At 39.5% G+C, this 26,693-nt stretch overlaps 1 protein-coding gene and 1 pseudogene across 6 annotated transcripts in view; one reads left to right on the forward strand and one right to left on the reverse strand.

Moving 5' to 3' along the window:
• Positions 1 to 752, reverse strand: part of LOC148117834 (metal-response element-binding transcription factor 2-like) — a 33,951-nt pseudogene extending 33,199 nt beyond the window's left edge.
• Positions 1 to 26,693, forward strand: part of St7 (suppression of tumorigenicity 7) — a 228,515-nt gene that overhangs the window by 33,772 nt on the left and 168,050 nt on the right. The window contains exon 1 of one of the 6 annotated variants that reach the window (XM_048448998.3): positions 2,580 to 2,616. The exons of 4 other annotated variants lie outside the window; for them this stretch is intronic. In XM_048448998.3, coding sequence (XP_048304955.2) covers positions 2,595 to 2,616 — 22 coding nt within the window. In that variant the 5' untranslated portion in view covers positions 2,580 to 2,594. Of the gene's footprint in view, positions 1 to 2,579; positions 2,617 to 20,698; positions 21,078 to 26,693 lie in introns of those variants that run through there. One more of the 6 variants, XM_048448996.3, reaches the window with a different exon arrangement.

Below are 26,693 nucleotides of genomic sequence, written 5' to 3' on the forward strand. Positions count from 1 at the left end.
AGAGAGAGTATATTTTGGACACAATCAGCTCATGGGTGTATTTAAAGTCCTCAGAGAAGGCGTGCTTACTGAAAAATAATTATACATAGAAAGCGTTAAATTGCATTCTGGGCTTTCTAATGCAGAGTGGTTGGGAAGAAGCAGAAGAACCAACCAAGAAAACAGGATGACCAAGAAGTCATGCAGCAGGGACTTTCGGGGAGAGTCACACCAGTCTGAGCTGTTAAAAGGACCTATTTGCTTTGCCCGTCTCCAGCTTCCTGTCCTCCAGTCCTTCAGCGTTACCCCTTCAGGTCCCTGCTTCTCCACAGAACACTACTGATGTACACGGTTAGTAGTCCAATCCTGCTGGATGTGATGGTGCACATCTTCAGTCCGCTCACTCGGGAGGCAGAGGCAGGCACATCTCTGTGAGCTGGAGACCAGCCTGGTCTGCACAGTGAGTTTCGGGACAACCCGGGCTATATAGTGAGAACCTGTCTCCAATAAGCAAGCAAAATGAACATAGAGTCTGATCCTGCACCTTCTCTTGCAGACAAATGCAGAAAATGTATCATTTGATGACTTGAGCCGGGAGCAGGGTTAGTGTGAGTGCTATCTGCGTTAGGGACTGTGGACCCCCCGACCCCGAATTTCCTGTGCCGGAGTAAACAGCTTGTTTTTCCTGTGCTTGCAGCTGCTCTGAGCACGAGCCTGACGGCAGGGGAGAGGTTTCTGGTGGGCCTGCGCTGATCGATCCTGAGAGCTGCCATTTTGATTGTGTTGGGGTCCCTGCCCCTTCATACCCATATAGCAAATGGATGTGTCTTCTACCTTTTGGTTTCTAGTAGTAACTCTGTATGCTGTTAGTTCTGTATGTTTCCTATGTTCAGTGTGTGGTAGTGCATTTGGGGAAACGTTGGGAACTGAGCTAAAATCCCTGCCCACGTTTACAAAAGCCTACCAGTGACAGATAGCATGGACTGGTCGACCTTGCGCCATCCTACCAGACTTGTCTATGTGCACATAGTCTTTGCCTATCCAGGCAGGACACGAAGCCTTTATTATAATCACTCTACCGTCTGTTAACAGTCATTTCCAGAGTCTGTGCCCTCCTGTGTTCTAAGCACTTTGCATAATAATCTAACATCCTTTTGAAAATGGGAAACTTGGCTTCCGACGGGAAGGAATCAGACATGCCTGTGCTGTACGGCCTCTCAAACTGTTTGAGATAGATATATCGCGTCTCTCCAGTTTAAACATTTGGGCTAGTAAATAAACTTAGGCACTTCAAATTGGAGAGCTCTAGTCTAAGGAGCTATGGCAAAATCACTGTCTACAGTCTGGAGCTTCAAATAGTCCAGAGATAGGAAAGCAGCCTTGCCTGGTGTTTTTTCAAGAATTTATATTGTAAGCATCTTAGCTCTGTGTCATGAAGTCTCCGCCCCTCTGCAGACACAGTCCCAATGAATGATAAGATATCTAGTGAGAGACAGCAGAGGGGATTAAATGCCTCTGAGTTTGGAAGAACAAATAGACATCTCTGTGGTCCAGAAAGGCCAGAGATAGGAGGTTTAGGCACACTGCTCATGTTATTTTCATGACCAGAATTATCCATACAAGATAATTTAACTTTTCAATAATACTGTTTATTTAAATGGTATTATAAAAGAGTAGATCTATTTGCTGGCTACTAAACCTATTGTTTTGATACTAAAGTTTCTGTTTTTAATGTTGCCTGTGCCTGCAGTTTCTGTCTAAAGCCAATTGTTAGAGTTTGCAGATGAGCTGTGGCCTGCAGGCACTTTCTTTTACTGCCACGGGAGAAGTTTTAAAGATTTGTTTTATGTTTATTTATATGTATGTGTCTGTGGATGCATGCTGTGTGTGTCTACGTACATGTGCACTTATGGATTTCAGAAAGTGGTGTTGGGGTCCCTGGAGCTACAATTACAGATGGTTGTGAGTTGCCCAGGGTGAGTGCTGGGAACTAAAATTTTGTTGGTGTCCTCTTGTAGAGCAGCAAGTGCTCTCAACTGCTGAGCCATCTCTCTAGCCATGAGAACCCTTAGGTCATAGCTATGTTTGTGGTTTTGAGAGGGGTAGGGGTCTCTGTTACTTATGCTGGACTTGTACTTACGAACCCCTTCCTCAGCTTCCTGAGTGCTGCATTACAGGTGGGTACCACCATGTCTGGCTTTGCATTTTAAATTTAAACAGCTATATATAGCCACCTATTAGATAAGACAGGACTAGAAGTCAAAGAGCAAAGTGACCTTGGACCTTTTTCATTCCGTTTACTATTCCTTTAAATGGTCATCCAACATCCTGTATTAACTTCATTTGCATTTGCAGCTAATTATGTGGTCTCTCAAAACAACTAGTGCAGTACCAGAAAATTCTTGTAAGTTTGGGACCGCTAGGAAGACTGGTGAATACACTAGAAGGCTGGGGAGGGCTGTATCATCTCACCAGAGAGCACATGGAAATGCATGTAGGGGCTTTGTGCTGTCACAATGACTGATTGGTGTCACTGGGCATAATGCCTAGGGGATAAGGGTGTTAACTGCTTAGTCTTATCCTGCCTAAAGCATTTATAGCATCTTATTGGAGAAATGCTGGCGACTGTTTTTGAAGGTAAGAATTTTATTAAAGTTTAAAAAGACCAGCAAAGGTTGAGTCGTTTCTGAAAAGCTCCTGTATTTGATATACATTCTCCCTAAGGATTTTCTGTGCTTTCGCCTGGATCCAATAATTAGTCGATCATTTTTAAGTTGCTGCTGTTAAACATGAGAAGTCATTGAGAGTTGCTTAGAGTTGACATAGTGAACCAGGTATGGTATCGAATGTGCTTAAAACCCCAGGGAAATGATTAAAGCGTATTTTTCAGTAGAGGGATGAAAGGAGTGACCGAGGTGTGGGTCTCCTGTGAGTCAGCTACAACTTGTCCCCGTTTTAGAAGACAAATTGCATCACTGGTTGCATTTTGTTAGTGTATTTATGAATTGTATCTCCAAATTTCCAGGCTACCTTCTTCAAAGAACGCCATAGGGAAGCAAGTGACCAATGCTAGGCAAGGTTGAACAGTTTGCCTGCTTTCTGTTGTGATGTGGACTGCAGGTGGCTGCCTGGAAAGGGGCTTTTCATCTGGTAGGCCACCTTCACTGTGAAGCTTCATGTGTGTGGGAGTCACAGAGAGTAAGGTGAGCCAGGTGTGGGGCAGGCAGTGGTGCTTTTGAAAGGTCTGTGTCAACAATTGTGTTACTGTCAATATAGGCTATGCATTTAAAAGGACAAAGGTGATGGCCGGGTTTATGCCATCTCTATGTATTTGTTGTCCTGTGTGTTGGCGTGGAGTATGCGCCATCTATGTCTTTGTTGTCGTCCTATGTGTTGGAGTGGGGCATATGTCATTTCTATGTGTTTGTTATCATCCTGTGTGCTGGAGTCGAGTATTTGCTGTTTCTGTGGTGCTTATTGTCCTGTGTGCTGGAGTTGGGTATATGCCGGCTCTGTGTGGTTATCGTCCTGTGTGCTGGAGTTGGGTATATGCCGGCTCTGTGTGGTTATCGTCCTGTGTGCTGGAGTTGGGTATATGCCGGCTCTGTGTTCTCCTCCTGTGTGCTGGAGTTGGGTATATGCTGGCTCTGTGTTTGTTATCACCCTGTGTGCTGGAGTGGTAGTGTTCTCCACCCCCCTCCTTCCCTCTCTCCCTGACTCTATACACGGTGCCAGATACTTTAAGTAAGAGCTCTTGAATGAAAACTTGTCCAAATCAAATGCTTAGAACATACAGTCCACATGTTTCTTACAATATCAGCTGCACCGACTGAATTTGCTTTTTAGGATGTGGATTTTCCTTTGTGGTCTACGGAGGGACTTTGAAGGGTGTTTGAGGAAGAGATGTCAGTGTGTTGTCTGCCAGCTCTGTTGTCTGACTGGAGTCTCTTTGCTGGGGGTATCTTTGCATCGCTTTAGTTTGTTGCTTTTGACATTTGTGGAGTCTCATGGAAGCTCCTACTTAGGGGTTTCCTTAGGTCTCTCTACATCCAGATGAATAAATACTGAAAAGTACAGGTAATAGAACTTTTAGTACTTATTCAGATTCAAAATGATGAATTTTGGGATCTGAAACCGAAAAATTTGAATTATGGACAAACCCCCAAGTGCTGTGGAATGTTTTCATGGACTATGATAACCAGAGTACTGGGAGGTAACCAGAAGGTGCTGGGACCCCACTTTGTAGTATCCATTTGGATTGTAATTTTACCACTTCACTGTGGACATGTCTCCAGAAGGGATGAAATAATCTGCTTTTAAAAATCCCTCAGCCACCAGAAGCATGTTGTGTGTATTAAAATATAGCAAACAATTCCAAGACAGCCAGAGTTCTGTAGAGATATCCTGTCTCAAAAGCCAACCAAGCAACCAAACAAGAATAAATAATGTGTATCCCTTTTAAAAAGATTTTTTAAAAAAACTTTGCAAGTAGGGATTTTTTTTTTTAAAAAAACCACATAACTTTGAGATTTTTTTAAATTATTCTTTAAAAGAATGCTTCATGGCTTTCTGGTAAAGATGGTGAATGTGATTGTTACCATGTAACATACAAAAAATTCTGTCATCGTGTTACAGCATATAAAATATTCTAAGGCAATCAATCAATTTTAGGATTTTTATTTCAAAATGTTTTCACTTATTGAAAACTGCAGGAAATAAACATCCCCAGCCCCATCTTATGTGACATCTGTGACACTGGTTAGTTTTCATTACTGGAGTCTCCTGGGGAACGAAACCTCAACTTGAAGAATTGCCTCTATCAGATCGGCTGAAAGGAAAGTCTGCCGGGCATTTTCAGGGTTAATGATGGCCCTGTGAGGGCTCCACTCCCTGTGGGCAGTGCATCCTTGCAGGGGTGCCTGTGGGTTGTCTAAGAAAGCAGCCAGGTAGCCACACTCCTCCACAGTCTCTGCTTCAGGTGCTGCCTCCAGGGTCCTGCCCAAGTTCATGTCTTAGCAGCTGGGGATGATGGTGTGACCTGTAGCTGAAGAAACCCTTTCCTCCCTAGGATGCTTTTGGTGTTTTCATGGCAACAGAGAACAAACTAGAACAGGTTGTGTTTCCCATCAGCTCCTACAAACTCACTCACACTCCAGCACTGAAGAGAACTGTCAGGAGCGTCCAGTTTGCAAATCCCAAAGCTCAGTGCCTACCACACATTGTATTCCTAGGGCACTTGAACAGCTAAATTATTGTTTTGAACATAAGACCTGAAACAAGTTATTCACCTTGACTATACTTTTCTCAGTGGTATAGATTTTAATGATGAATGCCTGAAAACAGAGGTTTGATTATAGGAGTAAAGCTTTTTTCTTTTTCTGTTTATTTTATATGTAACATTTAATATGATTATTCCTTATACATTTATATATATACAATATATATACAATATATACACAATATATATACACAGTATATACAATATATACATATACAATATATATACACAATATTATTCCTTATATATTTTTATAATTATTTAGGGATAAGTGCTTAAGTATAATTTAAAAATAGCACATAGGGTTAAAAAGTTGTGCTACAGAATTGATTAAAAGGGTAATATCTTTTCATGAGACATTTTTGGTAGAAGGAACCACTTGTGATACTTTAATCTATATTTTATAAGAGCAATTTGATTCAAGTGCATTGAGGAGTATTTTGGGGAAACGGTGTGTGTGGGAAAAGCATGCTTTGTGTTTCCCTTCCTAAGCTATTTTCACAACACAGATCTCTTTAAATATTGCTGCATAATGCCTGGGAGTTCGCTGGCCTCTGCGTTTTGCTCACTATGACCTCATTTATCCTGAATGTAGACTAACAGTCTGACTTCCTTCCTTCCTTCCTTCCTTCCTTCCTTCCTTCCTTCCTTCCTTCCTTCCTTCCTTCCTTCCTTCCTTCCTTCCTTCTTTCCTTTCTCCTTCCCTCCCTCCCTCTCTCTTTCTTTTTTTCTTTCTTCGTTTTTTTCTAAAGAAATACAAACATTCCTAAGCATATTTTTACTTTTTATTTGGTTGTTTTGTTTTTCAAGACAGGATTTTTTCATGTAAAACTTGAAAGTTCTGGCTGTCCTGGAACTCTAGACCAGGCTGGCCTTGAGGTCACAGAGATCCTCCTGCCTCTGCCTCCTGAGTGCTAGAATTAAAGGCATGTGCCACCACTGCTCAGCGTTTTTATTTTAAATGATTTATTCTTATCTTATTGTTGTTTTTTTTTTCTGCACGTATGTCTGTATGAGAGTGTCAGATCCCTGGAACTGGAGTCACAGTTGTGAGCTGCCATGTAGGTACTGGGAATTGAACCCAGGTCCTCTAGAAGGGCAACCAGTGCTCTTAACCACTGAGCCACCTAACTTCTCCATCCCTGCATCTTTTTACAGTATGAAGACAAGTTCTGGTTAAGTGGAATATATTTGTTAATATGTTACGATAAAATATTTTAAAGTTGTTCGTGTTATTTAACACTATTTGCTTCTGATTTAATATGAAACATTAAACACTATTATATGACTAAAAAGTCCAATTTTACCTTGACATGGTAGAAAGTCTAAAAGCCACGGATCTCCCCCTAGATTCAGCTCTTTCCTTTCGGCTGTCCGCTGCCTATAGCGAGCCCCAAGCTCTCCGCATTGGGGGTATGGCCACTTTTGATGAGCATGTGTATCACATTTTTTTAAAAAAAGATTTATTTGTTTTATTTATGTATATGTGTGTATGTGCCTGCATGATTTTATGTACATCATGGGAATTTATTTGTATCATGTGTCTGCGGGTGCCCACTGAAGCCAGAGGGCATTGCCCTCCTGGAGCTGGAGCTACAGGGACTTGTGAACCACCTAATGTGGGTACTGGGTATCAAACCCAGAGTCTCTGTAAGAGCAGTGCATACGCTTAAGTGTTGAGCCATCTGTCCAGCCTCTCTTGTCAAGTTTTTAATGAATCGCTGATGGGCATAATCGATAGAGCTCGTGAGACGGCGTTCCTTCTTTGCCTGCCGTATCACACTTCCTCCTAAGTGCCGATGGCTGTGGAAACAGTGAGTACCGTGGAGCACTGCTGTGAGATACGGGAGGCAGCTTGTTTTCAGACACTCATTTAAAAATAAGTTATGCTCATGAAAAGTATGTAGGACATGTTTCTGCTAGGAATAAAAAGGGAAACAAGGGCCTGAGAAAGAAATCTGAATTGAATTGAGAAATTTCATATATAAGAATATTTCAGTGGAAGAAGAGGTCTTTTTAATTAGTCATCTTCACACTCAAAAGGCTGATGCACTCTGTCTGAGAGCTGTCACTATGAGACAGCATGTTTCAGAGCTGGTTTACTGTGGAAAAAGAAAGTCGCAGATAGCAGCTTTATAATACTAATTTAAATGATTCCACTCCTGCCATGTTCTCACCTATACGGTTGGTTTCTAATGGTATTTCCATGTGAACTCAACAGCAGCTTAGCTCTTATCTCTGTAACTGAGGTCAGGGTTGCCTAAGACCGGATCCCAAAGGAGATCTTTCTCTGAGTTTAATACCTTTCATGTCTGTCATATGCACTCGCCTAGTATGTTTATAAGTAGAATCAAAGTGACTTGTCAGAAGTAGTCAAGCCTTCAAAGGAGGGCAGCGGTCACGGGTGTGCTGTTTCATCCCTTTCTACACATTGTCCTTGTGTTTCAGGAATGCTGCTGTCAACTGGTAGCAGCCAAACATGCTCACCTATTCTAGAGGAACAGATTTCCTGGGATTTAGGAAGCGCTCAACCTCACAAGTCTGTTCATTTATCCTTTAATAGCATTGCTGAGCAAACATAAGATTAGACAGTACAATTTGTTTTCTTTATAATTTATAATGTCTATCTTCAATAAAAATTTATATGATACCAATAAATATATGACTTGGAATAAATATTAGCAAAATTGGAAACAAATACAGTTAAGTTTTACAAAGCTTTTATAATTTTTTTTAGCTATTTTTTTCTGGCTGTAATTATATATAGTTTATGGTTACAAAATTTTGTCTTTAAATATTATTTCAAAATTGATTGGTCCTTCAGCTACTGGATTGCACAGTTTTTAGGCTGACATTACATGAAAATGCCCTTTAAAAACCTGGATAGAATGGGTTTCTTACTTCTGCAGAAGTGCAGAACTGTGTGAAGTAGAAAGCAGAAACCGTCTCTGATTCTGCCATCAAGCATTAGTTAGCTATTAAGAATATTTTGTTTAAAAAAATTAACTGTGGTAAAATAAACACCCTAAAATTTACCTTCTTAGCCATCAAGTGTACAATGCAGTAGTAGGATATTTGCATTGTTTAACCAGTAGACCCTGCTGGGAGGTGGCAGTGCACGCCTTTAATCCCAGCACTCGGGAGGCAGAAACAGGCAGACTTTTGTGAGCTCAAGGCCAGCCTGGTCCACAAGAACTAGTTCCAGGTCAGGCTCCAAAGCTACACAGAGAAACCCAGTCTTGCAAAACAGAAAAAAAGGAAGAAAACAAACAAATAATAAATCTCCATCTCTTTCTCCCCGAGCCCCTAGTTTCCATCTTTGTCTCTACTTCGTGTGCCACCTGTACGTGGAGTTCCCAGTTTTTGTTCCTCGGTGACTCACTTGCTTGTTTATCTTGATATTTTTAAGGTATGTCTGTGTTAGTGCACATACAAATATTTTCCTTGTATCTTTTTTTGTCTGTCTTTTTGAGTCCATTCAAAGTTATGCTGTTATTCCTATTTCTTTGTAAATTATGTGTCCATAACAAAAATGTGTTACAGATGTTATCCGATGTCAGTGCATATTATCATGGATATATCAGTTCCTTTTCTACAGGTTGAACATCCTTTATTTGAAATATTTAGTAACAAAAGTGTTTCAGATATGATATTTCCTCAGACTTTGGAATATTGTATATGCATGGTGAGATATCTCTGGGGTGAGGCCCACGTGTAAACATAAAATTTATGATTTATGGATACTTCATATCCATAGTCTGAGAGCAATTTGCAATAATAATTTTAGTGTGCCTGTATTTTGACTGAAATCTGTTGCACGAGGTCAGGTGTGGCGTTTTCCATTTGGAGGGCATGTTTGTTTGCACTGTTGAGCCTTTGCATTCTGAGCACCCCAGTCTTCCTTCTTTGGACTGTTCAGCCTGTACAAGAGCTGATATTCTTGTTCTATAGATTGAGAAACTGAGGCTTGGAGGAGAATAATTTTTCATTTCTAAGTAACAATTGCAGATCTAAAGCCAGAACGTTATGATTCTAGAGTCCTAGTTTATGCAGTATGAATCACATCGGTTAGGGGATGATTGTTTCAAATGAAGCAGTGCTAAGGAAAAGTTTCTTTGGAAGCCAAAAATTTGTGTGACCTTTATGCTTTGTTATTGCCATCAGCACAAATCATTTCCCAAGCTTTACCCTTCACCTTACTCTCTCTCGTCTGGGTCAAGACTAGGTTATTTCTAAGAAAATAGTAATTTCTTTGGTCAGAAGTATGTTTTTCATGGTTTTTCAAAAAGCTAGAGATAAGCGAGAGGAAATTACCCTCCTCTTACCTGAAGGACAGGGCGAGTAGAAACACCATCCCCAGAGACCTGGTTGGATGTGTGGCCCATTATTATATTTTAGGGTTGCAAGGACCTCAGAAATAATCGAAGTTCCTAGTTTTACAAATCAGGTTTTGCTTTGAAATGCCCAATCTCCTAAAGAAGTTAACTGTGTGGTTAAAATTTAATCGAAATTTCTTATTTCTCAATAATTCTGTTTCAGCTTGTGTTGGTAAACAGAGTCAGCTCCCACCATAGAAAATAACTGTTGCTTGTATATATATACCATGAGCACGTTTGTACAGTTTCCTGACTTACAATGTAATTGTGAGGAAGCTTGGAAATCTCATGTGATTGTTATTTTTTTTTTTAGAAGTTTTGATGACTAGAAATATATGTGGAGTGGGAAATGACTGGAAATGACTTTGTCCTGTGAAAATAGCTAAGGATTTCTTGGAAGTTGCTTTAACATTTATCTATCACCAATTCAAATGCAATAGGGAATGAACAAGATACTCAACTATCAAATCTGTGCATTCTCTCACGGTGTCTTCTGAAATGCAGGAACTAGGGTCAACATTTTTGAGTTCCCATCCCCATACCTGAGACAGAGGTTGATGGAGTTCATTACTTCTGAGACTCATAGAGCCAGAGACTTCTTCAAAGGAATGTTCAAATCAATGACAGAAGAGCGTACAGAACACACATTTGTTTTTGTGTGGGCTCCAAGCTATTTTCTAATATTGATAAAAATTTCAAAAGACTAATATTTTGTGATATGTGATGATTTATTAGATTTTGCTCAGAGTCTATACTGTTTCATCAGAACACAGCTACCTTCATTTATTTAACATGTCAATGGGAACTTCTATGTTAAACTGGCAGCTCAGTTGTGATGGGGCTGGAAAGGTGCCTTGTATAGGAAGCCCTTGCAAACCCATTAGAAAACAGTAACCATGATTTATGCACGGGAGAGCCATGAAGTTGTTAACCTCATTTGCTTACCTGGGATACTAACTAAATTCTGCCATATTTTCTTGAAGAACTTCTCTATTTTCTCCTCTCCAGGAGAACCTATAGCAGTTCATTCATAACTACTTTCCTGACTTCATCTGCTTGTTTTCTAGTGGTTGTTTTGAGAACCAGGCGAACAGACCAAAACCACACAGGAAGGTGGTGGTTGGCCTGGTGAACCTGCTCTACAGAGGTATATATTTGATGCGTTACCTCCCTGTTTGTTGTAGAAACCTAGAATTTGATTCTGGTCTTCACAGTGGAGCATTGATTCAAACATATATAATCTAACTTTCACTCTCAGTGAACTGAATAAGACTATTAGGGTTGGGTTCATGTTTGTAAAGAGAAAATCTTAATTATTCATATTTCAGCAGCATTTTAATTTTGATTGTGTTTGTCATGATTCATGATGTTAAGATTAATTCATGTGTATTCTTTTTGTCAATTAACCTTCAAAACTTAAAATATCCACATACACCTCATCTTCTAGTAGAGGAAAAGCATTAATGATCAGGATTTACTCTAAGTCTTTGAATACTGTCACTCTTCTTCCTACTCTTTTTATTCAGTGTTGGGTTTCTTGAGGTCCATGGAGGAAGAGAAGCCCCTGCTACTATAAAGAAGCCTGTGCCTGGCAGCCATTGAAAGCTTTGAATGTTGTCACTGTTTTTTGAAAGCTTGGAAGTAGGTGCTATCCATTTAAAAGAGTTCCTAGTTGAAGATTTGGAGTTTGGAAGAGCAGATTTCCTCTCAGGCTCACCCACGCATTTGTTTGTACTGGTCTTTTGTTCCTGGGTGAGGGGATAGCACAGGTCTGCATCACAGGGGTGTGAGGACACCGCTTGCTGGCTTATTCCTAGGGTTGTTGTACTGTCAGGGTCGGTGAGGTGAGTATGTGGGTGGAGCTCACTAACAGGAGCAACTGGAGCTGCCTTCAGTCTCAGGAATCTGCTTCAGCCACAGACCCCTTGAAGTGGAGTCTTTTCACACTTTGAGGTGAGCCCAAGATGCCCAGTAAGCAATGCTAAGCTCGCATCGCCAAAAGATGAAAGGGAATACTGAGACTGTCCGCAGACTAGAGTGTGTTATGTGAAACTGGAGGCTGCTGAGGGAGACTTCTTAGGCAAGGTTTGCTCTTGACGCATCAGCGAGAGGAAGCTGGATGAGGTATAATCTGAGGCTTAGTTGTGACGTGTGGTGAGGAGGGTAAGAATTGAGTTATGGATAATGCAGGGAAACCCCATATTATCATTTCTACAGTGTGGAAAAGAGGGGGAATGGTTATCATCCGACTCTGGGGCTTTCAAGCCTTTAATTATCAAGTGATTTACTGTATGGGTTAGCAATGTAAGCTATTGTGGTAACACTATGGTTTTGGGGTTTAAGAGGGAACAGAGAAGTGGGAGCTGTGCTCATTCTCCTCTAGGGAGAGCAGAAAGCCAGGAGCTCACATGGTAGAGCTACTCACAGTAGGAAAGGAAAGGCCGAGGGGGCCTTTCCTCAGTCCCTGCTCTGTCACTGTGGCCCAGCTTGGGCTGGCACAGGTCGAATGCATGCTGCTGTGGGCACTGTTCGTCCGTATGTGCAGCTGCCTGCTGTGCCCAGAAGATGGATTCCTGGCGGTCATCCAACACCTTCGGCTCTTGCAGCAAACTGTCCTAGCAATCAGGACCAAATTTTCTTCAAGGTAGCTGCAATTTTGTAATCCCAGCACTTCTGAGGCAGAGGTAGGTGGGAGCTCTGTGAGTTCAAGGCCAGCCTAGCCTATGCTTACAAGCTTCAGGCCAGCCAAGGCTCCATTGTGAAACCCTGCCTCAACAAACAAAACAAAGCAGACAGAAGCAATTGTAATGTTTATTTAATAACTCTAAATTGTAAATTGTCCAGATGTTCTAGTTACTTGGGAAAGGAAGGAAACTTGTGGGGAAAATACATTTTTTGTCTTATTGTTAAGACAGGTAAATAATGATATCAAGATAGAGTAGATTATATCAAGATATAGTAGTAGTAGTATCTTATATCAAGATGTAGTAGTACTCAATATCATAACAACTATCATTGAAGAACCAGGTGGTGGCGGCACACACCTTTAATCCCAGCACTTGGGAGGCTAAGGTAGGTGAATCTCTGAGTTTGAGGCCAGCTGGTCTACAGAGCAAGTTTCAGGATAACTAGAGCTACACAGAGAAACCCTGTCTTGAAAAACAGTTTTTAAAAAAATCAACAATAGGCACTGAAGGAAAAGATGGCTCAGGGTGTTTGGCAATGTGACATTAAAGATCGCATCAGACAGAGTTGTCTCAGTAATGACCATATGCCCTTACCAATTGAGATCTATTTCAGGACTTGGGTAAATGAGTTGGTGGTTTTAGGTTCTAGATATACTTGCAATGACTGTTTTATCACCTTTATTAGTTTTATTAGGTTTCTGTCGGGATAGTGTTTCAAGTGGAGCAGTTGCATATACATACCATGAAATGAATGTCACAGTGACCACATGCTTGGACACTGGCTCTTTTCAGTATGTGACTTCCTGACACTGAGAACTAGCACAAGGGATTGATAGCCTGTGGGGTTTATTTTAATTATTTCACTTAGAAAAATTAGAGAGTTAGTTCCCGCCCCACCCCTGATTTTAACTTAAACTGACAGAAAACGAATGGGCATTGGAGAGACTTTTCTAAAGATGACTTCACAAAAACAGTCAAAGGGGTGCAGAGCCACGGCGGTTACTGCTGAGTTGAGATAAGCAGAAGTGTGTGTGTGTGTGTGTGTGTGTGTGTGTACAACATCACAAGGCAAGCTTCTCCCAGGCATGCTCCTTTTCGGGAACTGTTTGGTTTGTGGTTGATAGAGTTGTGCTTTGAGAAATGCTTCATTATGAACTATATGGCAAAAATAAAATTTAGAAAAGATTCTGACTATGTAGAATTACTTTAAAGAGAATACTTAAATTTGCTCTTTTGAAATTGTGTTGCGTTGTGTAATCTTAAAAGTATACACCAGTTTACTCCTTAAATATGTGTGAATTAGTCATATACACTTTGTGACTAATTTCAGATAAGCATGCAAGGGAGTTTCTCAGACATACCCCGCTGTTTCTCCTGTATCAGTTTGAGTCATACTCATAGAGACTTCAACTGTAGCCCACAGGGAATTCACATTTCTTTTCTCTTGGCCAAAAGTTTAAAGTCAAGTATTTGAGTGCCAGTTGTACCATACAGAAAATAAAATTTATGCACAGTTCTGAAACAAAAGTCTTGGTATACTAGTAGTAGGCAAAGAAAACACACACACACACACACACACACACACACACACAGCTACACACATTCACACGAGCTGAATATAGGGTATTGAAGAGTTGTAGAGTAAATCTATTCAGGACACCAAACTTTACCTAGATTTTAGAAGATTCGTCCCCTGTAGCGTTATGGGCTGAAACAGGAAGGAGCATATCCCACAGCTCAGTGTAAAACAGCCAACTTTGTAACAGGCAACCTTCCTTTAAGTATGCTTTAAAATTTCGAAACCTTAATTGTTACTGTGTGAAAATGCGCATGTGTGTGTGAGAGAGAGAGAAAGAGAGAGCGAGAGCATACGAGTGATATGTATTTGTGTGAATGTGGATGGGCATGTCTCTACTATCATGTGGAGGTCAGAGGACAACTTTATGGAGCTGACTCCTCCTTTCCCTTCCATGAGTTCTAGCATAGAATGCACAGATCATTGGGCTTGTATGGCGAAGGGCTTACCTGTTGAACTATCTTGCCCATCTGAGTATGCTTTCAGTAATGAAATTTTATTTCCTTCCCAATACTAGAAGTACTAAGTCTTTCATTTTTAATTGCTTTTATGTTGTCATTAATAAACTTCTCTGTTGTTTTCAAGAAATGCTTTATTATTGTAAAATTTTTAAAAAATTTTGTCAATTCTTTTAAAATTGTTTTCATTATGCTATACATTTTTCTCTGCTCCCCTCCCTTCCTCTCCCCTCCCCTCCTACCTGCCCCTGTGGCTCCTACGCTCCGAATTTACTCAAGAGATTTTGTCTTTTTCTCTTTCCTATGTCGATCCATGTATGTCTCTCTTAGGGTGCTCTTTGTTGTGAAGGTTCTCTGAGGTTGTGAATTGTAGGCTGATTTTTCTTTGCTTTATGTCTAAAAGCTAGTTATGAGTGAGTAAATATTATATTTGTCTTTCTGGGTCTGGGTTACCTCACTCAATATGGCTTTTTCTAGATTCATCCATTTTTTCTGCAAATTTCAAGATGTCACTTTTTTTTTTTTAAAACCACTGAATAGTGCTGCTTTGTGTAGATATACCACATTTTCTTTATTCATTCTTTGGTTGAGGGGCATCTAGGTTGTTTCCAGGTTCTGGTTATTACAAATAATGCTGCTATGCACATAGTTCAACACATGTCCTTGTGGTATAATTGAGCATCCTTTGGGTATATACCTCAAAGTGGTATTGCTGGGTCTTGAGGTAGGTTGTTTCCTAATTTTCTGAGAAATTGCTAAACTGATATGGAGGGGCTGTACCAGTTTGCACTCCCACCAGCAATGCAGGAGTGTTCCCTTTACCCCACATCTTCTCTAACATAAGCTGTCATCAATGTTTTTGATCTTGGCCATTCTGACTGGTGTAAGATGGATTCTCAGAGTTGTTTTGATTTGTATTTCTCTGATGGCTAAGGATGCTGAGCATTTCCTTAAGTGTCTTTCAGCCATTTTAGATTCCTCTGTTGAGAGTTCTCTGATTAGGTCTGTACTCCATTTTTATTATTTTTTTGGATTATTTGTTCTTTTGATGTCAAGTTTCTTGAGTTCTTTGTATATTTTGGAGATCAGTCTTCTGTCCAATGTGGGGTTGGTGAAAATCTTTTCCCATTTTGTAGGTTGCTGTTTTGTTTTGTTGACTGTGTCCTTTATTTTTACAGAAATTTCTCAGTTTTAGGAGGTCCCATTTATTGTTTCTCTTAGTGCCTGTGCTACTAGGGTTATATTTAGGAAGTGGTGTCCAGTGTCAATGCATTCAAGGCTATTTCCCACTTCCTGTTCTATGAGGTTAGTGTGGTTGGTTTTATGTTGAAATCTTTGATCCATTTGGACTTGAGTTTTGTACATGGTGATAGATATGGATCTATTTGCATTCTTCTACTTGTTGATGTCCAGTTATGCTAATACCATTTCTTGAATATGCTTTCTTTTTTTCATTTTATATTTTTAGCTTCTTTGTCAAAAATCAGGTGTTCATGAGTATGTAGATTGATATCCGGGTCTTCTATTAGATTCCACTGGTCCTCTTGTCTTTTTTTTTTAATGCCAATACTAGGCTGTTTTGATTACTGTAACTCTATAGTAGAGTTTGAAGTCAGGGATAGTTATGCCTCCAGAAGTTCTTTTATTGTACAGGATTGTTTTGGCTAGTCTGGGTTTTTTGTTTTTCCTTGTGGCGTTGAGTATTGTTCTTTCAAGGTCTGTGAAGAATTTTGCTGGGATTTTGATGGGCATTGCATTGAATCTGTAGATTGCTTTTGGTAAGACTTGTATTTTTACTGTTTATTCTACCTACCCAAGAGCATTAGAGATCTTTCCATTTTCTGGTGTCTTCTTCAATTTCTTTCTTTAGAGACTTAAAGTTCTCATCACACAGGTCTTTCATTTGTTTGGTTAGAGTTACCTCAAGATATTTTATGTTATTTGTGGCTGTTGTGAAGGATGATGTTTCTCTGATTCCTTTCTAAGCCCTTTTATCATCTGTGTAAAGAAGGGCTACTGATTTTTTGAGTGAATCTTGCATCCTGCTATTTTTAAGATGCAACTTTAACAAGTAGATATTAAGGGAGATACTAAGAAAAACTTTAAAAGGAGGGAAAGGTGAAGACTAAGATATGACAGTTTTAAAATTTGTATGTATGCTTAGAAAGAATATATGGTTTAAGTTCTGTCATATCAGTAAATACATTCATTAGATTAACTGTCTGGTGTTGAATGAAGCTATTTTGAATATCATCTTCCATAATTATTTTACTTTATTTATTTCAAACATGGGTACATTTAGTTCACTACATATGAATATAGCATCTCATGGTTTCATTTCCTGCAGTCAATTATTTCGTGTACGAGTAGAGGCTGCACTATGCCACCAGCACAGTTCAGTGTGACCCCTCTCCTATTGCATCATGTTTTCAAAGCACCCAAAGGGGTAGCTTCCAATAGAAAACTGACACTTGATGGTTTAAAAATAGATTTGCTGTAAAAATAACATTCAAGGGACCGCATACATTCCTGCTTCTGACTTTGCTCTACCTTCCACTTGCTTTCTATGTTACTCGTCTGTCTTTTCCTGCATTTTTTTCCAGATCTTTGTTGAAATGTCACCTTTTCAGGACCCACCTGGAAACTTTGCTAAAATGCTCTACCTTTCATCCCATTTCCTCCAATTCCTTCCTATTTATCTTTGTAATATTCCTGGCCGCTTGACATACTTCATGTCTGTTTCTCTTCCATCAACTAGGATTAGCGTAAGCTCTAGGGAGGAGGCATTAGTTTATACTGTGACCGCAAGTAAAGCAGCAGGCTCCAGGAAAGAGGCGAGTAAAGAAATGCATGCATGAGGTTCCTTTTCCAAGTGCTTTCTGACTTCTGTGACGGGCTCAGCAGGTAAAAGCACATGCCATCAAGCCTGGCAACCCAAGGTTGATCTCTGGAATCCACGCGTAGGTAGGAGAGCACCAGCTCCACAAAGATTTTGACTTTTGCATGTGCACTGTGGCTTGTGACCCTCCATCATGGGCTCTCACACAGGGTGAAATAAGTAGAATGATAATTGAGAAAGATTTCACAGTTATATTTATCAATATGATTCCAGTTTTGTGACAGTTTCTTCTATTTTATATGTATGTGTTTGTGGTGTGCATGCTCGCTTTTGCCTGTGTGTGTATGTGGAGGTCCGAGGTTGACACAGGGGTCTCCTCAGTCACTCCCCATTGTTCTCATTGAAGTTGGGGTCTCTGAATTGAGCCCAGAGCTCCCAGGTACGGATAGTAGCTGCACAGCTGGCTTTAGCCAGTGGGCCCTCCCCGTGGCCCTTTATGATGATTATTTTGAACAAAAAAATTATTTGGACTATTAGCATTTTCTCTCATTGTTAATTTCAATTCATTTATAAATCAGATCATGTAAATCAGAGGATAAAACAATTTTATTATTGTTCCTATTGCGTGTATTTGTGCTTTATATGTGTGTGGGCGTATGTACCGTGATGTGCATGTGGAAGTCAGAGGTGAGGCTGTGCAATTGGTTCTCTCTTTCCACCTTTACATGGCTTTGAAGAGTGAACTCACTCAAGTCCTCAGGCTTGGGCAGAAAATACTTTATCAACTATCATCTTGCTGGCCCTCATTGCTAATTTTGTCCTGAAATTAATAATACTGTATTTGTGAGGAGAAGGGCAAAATCTTAGGCATTAGTAATTAGAAAATTACAAATTCAGAAAATTAATTTGGTTTTAGAATCTATTTATGTGTTTATTTATTTATTTTTGGCAGGTTGCGCAGGGGCGGTTTAGAAACTTCAAGTCAGTTTATTTTTCTTCATTTGCTTTCTTTGCATCTTCATTAGGCAACACATTAAAATTTGGCCTTATTCTCTTAGTGTACTAGAGGAGATAATTAGAGCAAATGAAACTTCTGAAATAATTGTTGTCAGCAAGGAGTACTTGTGACGAGCACCCAAATGTTCTAAAGCATTTAGGAATACCTCTGGCCTCCAGGTCACACAGGTCCAGTGGTGTGAATTCTGTCCAATGCTGACATGTTAGATGCCTAGTTTTTAGCAGATGGGTGCCTCCAAGATTATCTAAAAAGAAAACTTCTTGCAAAACATTGCAACCCTTAACTTAATTCCTATCATCCTATGCCAAAAAGAGATATTGATTTGTGAGATATGAGCTTTCGGCCCATGCATGAGTTGAAACAAGGAACACCTGGTCAGCTGGTAAAGTACTTGTTGCATACAGGTCATCATAGCTTTCGTTGGAAAGGATCTTATCCTCAGGGGATCATCTTTTTTCCTACTTTCTCTAATATATATGGCCATATCCAACCATTTTTGAGTGACTTTGTATGCAGCCTAAAGTAGATCTATCCCAAGGTAAAAGCAAGTAAGCAAATAAATAAATTGCTCACATAAGATAGATAACCTTTGGTTTTCAGGTTATCAGCTTTAAGTATATTACCCATTGCCACTTGATACAGATCCATCTCAACAATATTAACATTCGTCCTTGGCTGTGGCTTGACGGATATTTTTGAAGGCAGGCATCTTTTATATATTTACAATTTAATTGATACTGAAATTTTTAGTGCTTCTATAATGTTTTAGTTTTCTTTGACTGCTTTGTGGATCACTACCCACATTTTCTACTCCCTTGTTTCCCTTTTTTTCATTTGAACTTTTAAAATGCTGTATAATTTTGGCAATTATTTTTTCATTTTTCAAGAGGTGTTACAGTAGACAGGTTAACAGCTTTGCTTTGGAACCAGACCTCCCGATTTGAATCTCAGCGTACTGTTTATGACTTACACCATCTTGGCAAATTAACTTTCAAAGGTAGGCAATGGCAGTACTGCTTCATGGAGTCAGTAAGATTAGATGAATGAGCCCATGGAAAGTTCCAAATGACTCCTGACACATAGTAAGCAAACAGACATTGCATATTGATCTTTTTTTTCTGCAACATCAGCTTTGTTCACCCTTGTTATTCACCATGGCTCAGTGTTTCAGGATGCTGAAACACTTTTATCCAGTTTACCTTGAATAAATTGTACAGCGAATACAATGAGCTATTTTGCAAGCAGCTAAGACAACGAGGCAGGTCTACATCTATTAACCAAGGAACTACTAATGCTATTCTTGGGGTGGTAATTTGCAGCTCTACCTTCCTGTCATAAATTTAATGTTTAAAAGCTGTATCCATATTAAGACAGTTCTTTGTAAACAAAAATTATTGAAGAAGGTATGCATTTGAGAATGGGTGGAGGAGAGTCTTGAACCCTTGAACTTCCTCTTGTATATGACTTTTTAAAGTGTTGTACTATGCACACAATACTCTTTTTGTACAGCTCAGAATTTTTAAAACATTGAAAGAAGCTTCCTTCTTTACTTGTGTTAAGTAGGCACTGTAAAGACAGTCCACATACTTTTCATGTGTGTTTTTAAAACCAGATTTAGAGGAATAAAGTCAGATAAAGCAGGAGGACTTTTATGTACTCAGTGAGTCAAGGATCATATTGGTATTATTTTCAATTATTTTTGTTTGAGTGGATTAAGAAATATGTTAGTTAAAAATGTCCATTCATCTACAAGTACACAGGTATTGAACACAGCCTTACAATATCTGAGTTACTCTGAAAATGACAGAAAATTTCAATAGGTAAAATTTAAAATAAGGCAGAAGGAATAGGAATTTGAATTTGTGTATATACAAATCTGTGGTTTTCGTATTTGAATAATATTTGCCAACAAGTAAAAGTGTAACCTCTTCTATTTAAGGCTGTGTGCCAGCCACTCGCACTATTAGCTCACTAACACAGTCCTGGACACTTAATGCAGCAAGCGTGTGTAGCACGCACCTCTCCATCTATTTGTGATTGAATGTACATCCTTGGATGTCAGCCTGCCATAATTTACAGAAAATAATCTTGAACTCTTCTGTAGTTACTTTTCAATGGAGATTATTTTTCTCATTTCTGATACTTGTTAGTTCTCCCGCAAAGCTTTATTTGCCATAATGCAATCAACATCCCTGACCCGCATATCTTTGTGGTTAGTGGATAGAAGGCCAGTATTTAAATTTCTTTGAGGTCTCTCGCTGAGTGGCATCACAGGATGAATTGCTCTTCAGGAGGGGGAACGTGCTTGTGGTTTTTGGTCCTGTGTATTTTATGACAAAGGAATTCCCTTTTGAATCGCGCTGCTCCCCTGAAGCCCTGGAGGCTCTGGTTCAGGCAGCCGGCAGTCCGTGTGTGCAGTGTCCCTGACGTCATCCGGCGTATGCATAAGCCCTGCTATTGTCTTACTGCTACAGCAGGCGGAGGATTGCAGTCTGTGCTGCTCTCAGACCTGCCCTGCCTGCGCTACCTAGCCCTGTCTCACTGCATCCCACAACAGCCGCGCTGGTCTTCCTGTGCCTGGCGGATTTTGAAAAGCAGCTCTTCGGTTTGGGATGGTGTAGGAGACCTTGCTTTCCACTCTCCGGAGAAAGCTGAAGCTCTTAGGGAAGAATCTGGCAGCTGGACATAGCTCGGACTGCATTGTCTGGCTTCATGACCCCCGCTGTGTAGCCAGCTCATCTCCTTGCTCTCAGGAGCACATGCACATCTTAACGTTTTCTTACTTCCCTTTTTCTTTTCTTTCCTTTCTTCTAATTTTTTTTAAAGCAGCTTCTGGAGCCAGCCATGTTTGGTACTGAATCCTCATGTAAGTAAACGGATCCTACTTCTCCTATAGAATCTGTGTGCTGTCAGGGCTTCACTGGCTTGAGTTCATGTCACTCTGCGTTAGGTTAATAATATTTGCATTTGCCTCTAATTATAGAAGAATTGGTCTTGGGCAGGAGACTTCCATGAAGAGGGTTATTCATTCTTAAAGCTAGGCATGCCAATGTGGTCAAAATGAGGCCTCCAAGAGGGAGGAGGTAAGAAGACAGGACTCAGGGAGCCTCCCAGACCCTGCTAATTGATGAGATCAGGCCTGTCACTGATCCATTGTCAGAGGCTCCTAATGTCCTCAAACCCTAAAATAGGTGCTAGAAGACTCTGAGATAACAGTGCTTGTAAGATAAGGGCTTATAATTTTCATTCAAGGAGAGATAAAGGTGTCTGTATATCTTCCTCCATATTTTTACAAGAACACATGGGTAGATACTACATGTAGATTTAAGAACAATAAATAGCTTTTTACTTGAGACAGAGTGCTTTCATGACGGTTTCAATTTTGATGTATTGGCTAACATCATAGAACGACAGCTTTGTATACGTTTTAAACTCATACAGTAAAATTGCTTTGGTGCAGAGCGGGCCCTGCACAGGGGGCTGGGGTGAACAGCGGTGTAGACACACTAAGTAACTGTTTTTAAAATGATGATATTCTACCTAGCTGAGAACGATTTAATGTCTGATGTAAAGTAACATAGCTTGTCAGAGAGGTTGTCCAGGCTCCGCAGAACATTTTGCCACCATCTGTAAGCAAAGGTGACAGTTACAAATGTCTAGAGGTTTGACCTACTGGCCTGGCTTTGCAGGGGAGATGGGGGCTGGGTTAAGACAGGACATTGAGGAAATCTATTTCTGATGAATTTGTAATTTGACCTTAACTTTCTGGTCACTGTCGTCCATGTGACTGTTGGGGAGGTGCTGATTATTGTAGGAGACCAGCATTTGAAGAGCACTAATAGCCCTCAGTTCTTTTGTTTCGTGACTGGTTTTAAAAAGGCTCATTTTTGTTTTATTGCAGAAGCCTCCCATCTCCAGTGCTACCATATTTTGTAATCAAGTTTAAGACAGACAAGTAGTGAGATTTAGTATCCATTCAACATATGTTTCCACTAAACACATGTTTAATAATTTGAAAGTATTTCAAAAAATATTTAATGGTACATTCGGAATTCTTGTCGTCCAAGAAACAGATCATTCAGTGGTAGAGATCTCCCAGTTTCTCATTTCAGTAATGGAATTTAATTGATGTAAGACACTAGGTGAGGGCAGAAATAATCATACTGTGTATTAAAGGAAAATTAATGCTGTTAGTGGCATTTGAAATGCATTGTTGGGCTCTTATACTAGGGTCTCTTCCATTGTCTGGCCTGTTTTTCCAAATAGACAGTTTTTTTTTTCATTATCAAACCTTACCTTTTGATAGTCTTACCAATGTGCTGTCTGTTATGTCTGAAAAACTGCTTTTGGTCTCCATAGTTACCATTATGGAACAGAACTGAATGCTCCTCAGCAAATAGAACACTGTCATGCAAGTTCTTGGCATTTTTTGCTTTTACCAAAAAGCTTTTTGCTTTGACTGTGGATTGATTTTTATCTTTGGCTTGTCACTAGAACCCCCCAGGTATCCATGCTCCCTGTGGACATTTAGGATTGGAAATGATTGTCTTCTTTTAGATGAGGAGGTACCTTGTGCAAAGTGTGTCTGAGCTGAGTGTGGTGCTTCCTTTGTAGTGATAGCCCTTCACCTTTGTTACTTCACCTTGTAGCGATAGCCCTTCACCTTTGTTACTTCACCTTGGGTGTTGTTTTGTGGGCTTGAAAACGCTCCACATTCAGAATGTGCAGGAATAGTACTCTTTGAAGTTTTAATTAGTTTGGAAGGAGCCTCCGAAACCACTTTTGATGCTTACAGAACTGTCTTAGGAAGCCTTTATCCACCTTGTTTGCAGTGGGTAGTAGAGCCTGGACACACTAGGAGAAGCTTCCTGCAGAGATGGTGTGAGTCTTATTCCTGATTTCAGGCTGCTGTGCCCTATTTGTATCAGATTTTCTATTTTAAAAATTATTTCCTTTGGTTTTCTTAGATAATAATATACTTATATCATTTCCCCCTTCCTTTTCCTCCCTTCAGTTCTTCCTGTACAAATACCCTTCCTTGTTCTCTTTCAAATTTATGATCTTTTTTCATTAATTATTATTAGCATGCATATATGTATATGTTTATGTATATATTTATTCCTAAATACTTAAATACAGCCCACTCTATCTGTATAATGTTACTTGTATATGTGTGTTCAGGGCTGACCATTGGTATTGGATACCCAATTGGTGTGCTTCTCCCTGGGGAAGACTATTTCTCCTGCTCTCAGCTTTCCTTAGTTGCCTGTTCTTTAATCTGAGGTATGATTGATGTATCATAGGATGGACAACTATTAGAATGGCTTCGTAGCATTTGTGCCCGATTTGTACTGGTAGACCCCTACCTGGATGGAGACATGGGCTGTTCTGTCTCCTCAGAAAGTATTATGCTCTTCCATTCATTATTCTTTCTCCTCCTGCCCAGTGATAATCACCATTCTGATTCATAACTTCCCAGATTCATTGTTAACAGCTTTTAAATTTTCTTTCTTGCCTTTTTGCTTTTTACGGATAAGACAAGGGAACACATCTTCATTTTTAACTTGTTGGATATATAATTTAGTTGATATTATGTCTTAGATTTGTCAGGTCCGGTGTTTGTAGTGTCCTGGGTCTACATTATTATATTTCTATCTCACCAAGATGTTGCTTATCTTACTCTTTCCTAAACAACCCCTAAATAAAAATGTAAATAGTCTTATTAAATGACAAAAATTTATCTGAAAGAGCAAATGTCTTGAAAGTTAAAGACTTACAGAAATATGCAGAAATCATTAATGAATCTGCATTAATGTCGGATACAGTTCATTTTATATAATTTTTGTTTATTTTTATAATAGAAGTGGTTCAACCTAGGGATTCCTACTACCAGGCAAGCATTCTTCTATTCCTGCTCCACTAATATCATTCCATTCTCTGTCTAACAATCCTACTCCCTTCTTTCTGACTAGTGGAGATCAATTTCTTGTAGTTGAATTGACTGGCCATTGTCTCTTTAGGCCCCACTTTGAAATGAAGTTGTCTGTGTAAGTTTTAGGAAGCTCATCATGACAGAGTAGGAAGCATGATAGCTCTGAGGTTTTCTGTCACTCTGTTTCCATATTCTAAGTATTTTAATAAATGTTTCCTTTGTTGAAATTTTTCGTGTCTAAACATGGGACTAATGCTTTTATTCTTTGTTGATTTTGAATAAATCCAATTTCAGTTTGTAAGAGTCAGAGTAATTTAAGTGTAAAAAAGTAGAAAATGCTATCAATAAAGTTTTATTGAGTAAAGCAATCATTAGATGCATATTTGGAGTACTTAGCTTGATTTAATAAAGTTTATATAGAAAAATCAGTTGAATTCTACAAAATTAAAGAAAATTTTTTTTGGAAAGTTTTTAAGAGGAATTCAAAATTTTAACTTTTGTGAAGTAAAGAAAATTGGTAACAGGAGAAAAAAGTTTCTCTCTTCTTTTTATTAAATGAGGAAAACTTTGCGTTGTTGCCATTTAGTTACACTCTCCCTCGTGAAGTTGGTTATTCTTCAGAGAATAGACACTTCAACTCTAATGCACATTATTCAATTAGTATTGCCTGTGCTCAGGTCTGCACCCCCAACCTCATATCTGACTTTTTTATTTCTCAAGGGTGCCAATGAAAGGGACCGTTTAAGGTCTGCAGTGGTGGGAATTGTGCCCATTAATGTGTCTCCCAAAGCACCTGCCTCATTAGATTAGTACCTTACCTGTGGAGAAATAGGATATCCCCGAGGAAAACAGCATTCACTAAAGAGAACATTCTAGACTAAGGCAATTGTGAGACTTGGAGGACAACACCGGAGTTCTAACCAAATAGTAACTAGTGTGAGGCTCAGCCGTTTGATCTTAGCAGCAGTGAGGCGGTGGCAAGAGCTCCAGACTTACCCTTTAGTTTGCCTGCAGCGCCTTGGATGGGTAATGAGAAAGATCTGTTGGATGCTGCTGCTATAACCGATCTGTGATGGGCACCAACGTTCACATGTTGCCATTATTTAATTATAGATACATTCGTTCAGTTGGAACTGACAGCTTAGTAGTAAGAGCAGCCACGGTGCCATGCTACTGAGATTCTGAAGATTTGATTTTGAGCAGTTGTATGAGAGATAATCAAATGACTGTACCCTGTAATGTTTGGTCACGAGGCTGCTGGCACGAAGTGTGTCCCATTCCTGTATGTGCGCTGCAGGGACGCAATTGACAGCTGACTGTGTGCGAGGCTGAAATTTGCTCTGTTGTTTTACTGTAACATGTGTGAATACGTTGAAATATGAATAGGGACTATAGTTGCCTCAATTCACCTTTAAAATGGACCATTTCTCAATATAAACACCTAATTATTATTAATAGCTGTTAGAACTCATATTTTCTGTTAGCATGTTGACATTTTAGTACTATATTTATCTCCCCCTTAGTATTTGTCACGCATAGCTAGGTAATTTAGGAACACCAGCTATTTTCCTTTCTTACGACATTAATCTGGCTGCTGGTATTGAGCTATATTGGATTGACACTTTCATCTCAAAGCAAAAATAGAAACACTTTGCTGGTGTTGTACCAAACTCCCAAGTCCGCACTTAGGACATGGCTATAAAAGAAAGATATTATTGCATGGCTTAAGTAGAGTGCACGGTTAGCTAAAGTATGTAGATGTATAAAAGCCACTCTTCCTTGCAGGGATTTGTGTCGAGATACATTCACGTAGGAGCTTGGGGTGTTGAGCCCATGTCATACTTCTGACTTGCCTTACTTTGTCTAATTCCGTTCTAACAACGAGCTCTGGTGTGAGCTTTCCCTGAGATTTTTCTCTGTTGATACTTAATATTGTATCTTTAGAACCAAGAGGGTATCTTGAGGGAAAATAGGAGTAAATTTCTTTTGTGGATATTTTCATGTTTATCCACTAGCTCAAAAGTGGAATAAAAATATCCATTGGCTTCTTATATTCACCCCACTGTTGGACTCCCTAAGGGTTCGCCTGTAGTTTCTTCAGCAAAAATCACATGTGTTCAGTGGTCTGTTGTTTTCATTGCTACAATGGACCAGATTCATATCCTGTCTAAACTGTGGGGAATCCATCAGGGAAATTACCATATATGGAACTTTCCCCATAGAATTCCCGTGGAATGACACAGGATGTGAACAGTGCTTGTTGTTAGGGGCTCTGCTAGGAAAGTCACTGGGCATGTGTATTTTTTGAACATTCATAGTAGCCATTTATAATTAATAAATTATAATTATTAATTATAAATTAATTTATTATAATCATATTATAATTAATTATAAATTAATAATTAATAAATTATTCAGCTATTTTAACTCTCAGTCTGAGGCTGTTTGGGATACCATATGAACCGTGTGGTGAATTTTTTGTTTTTAACCTAGGAAATCTATATTTAATATTAGTTAAAAGTTATATTTGCTATGCTACCATAGTAAATC

This window comes from Myodes glareolus, chromosome 25 (genome assembly GCF_982192425.1).
Source record: "Myodes glareolus chromosome 25, mMyoGla1.1, whole genome shotgun sequence".
In the NCBI taxonomy this organism is placed as follows: Eukaryota; Metazoa; Chordata; class Mammalia; order Rodentia; family Cricetidae; genus Myodes; species Myodes glareolus.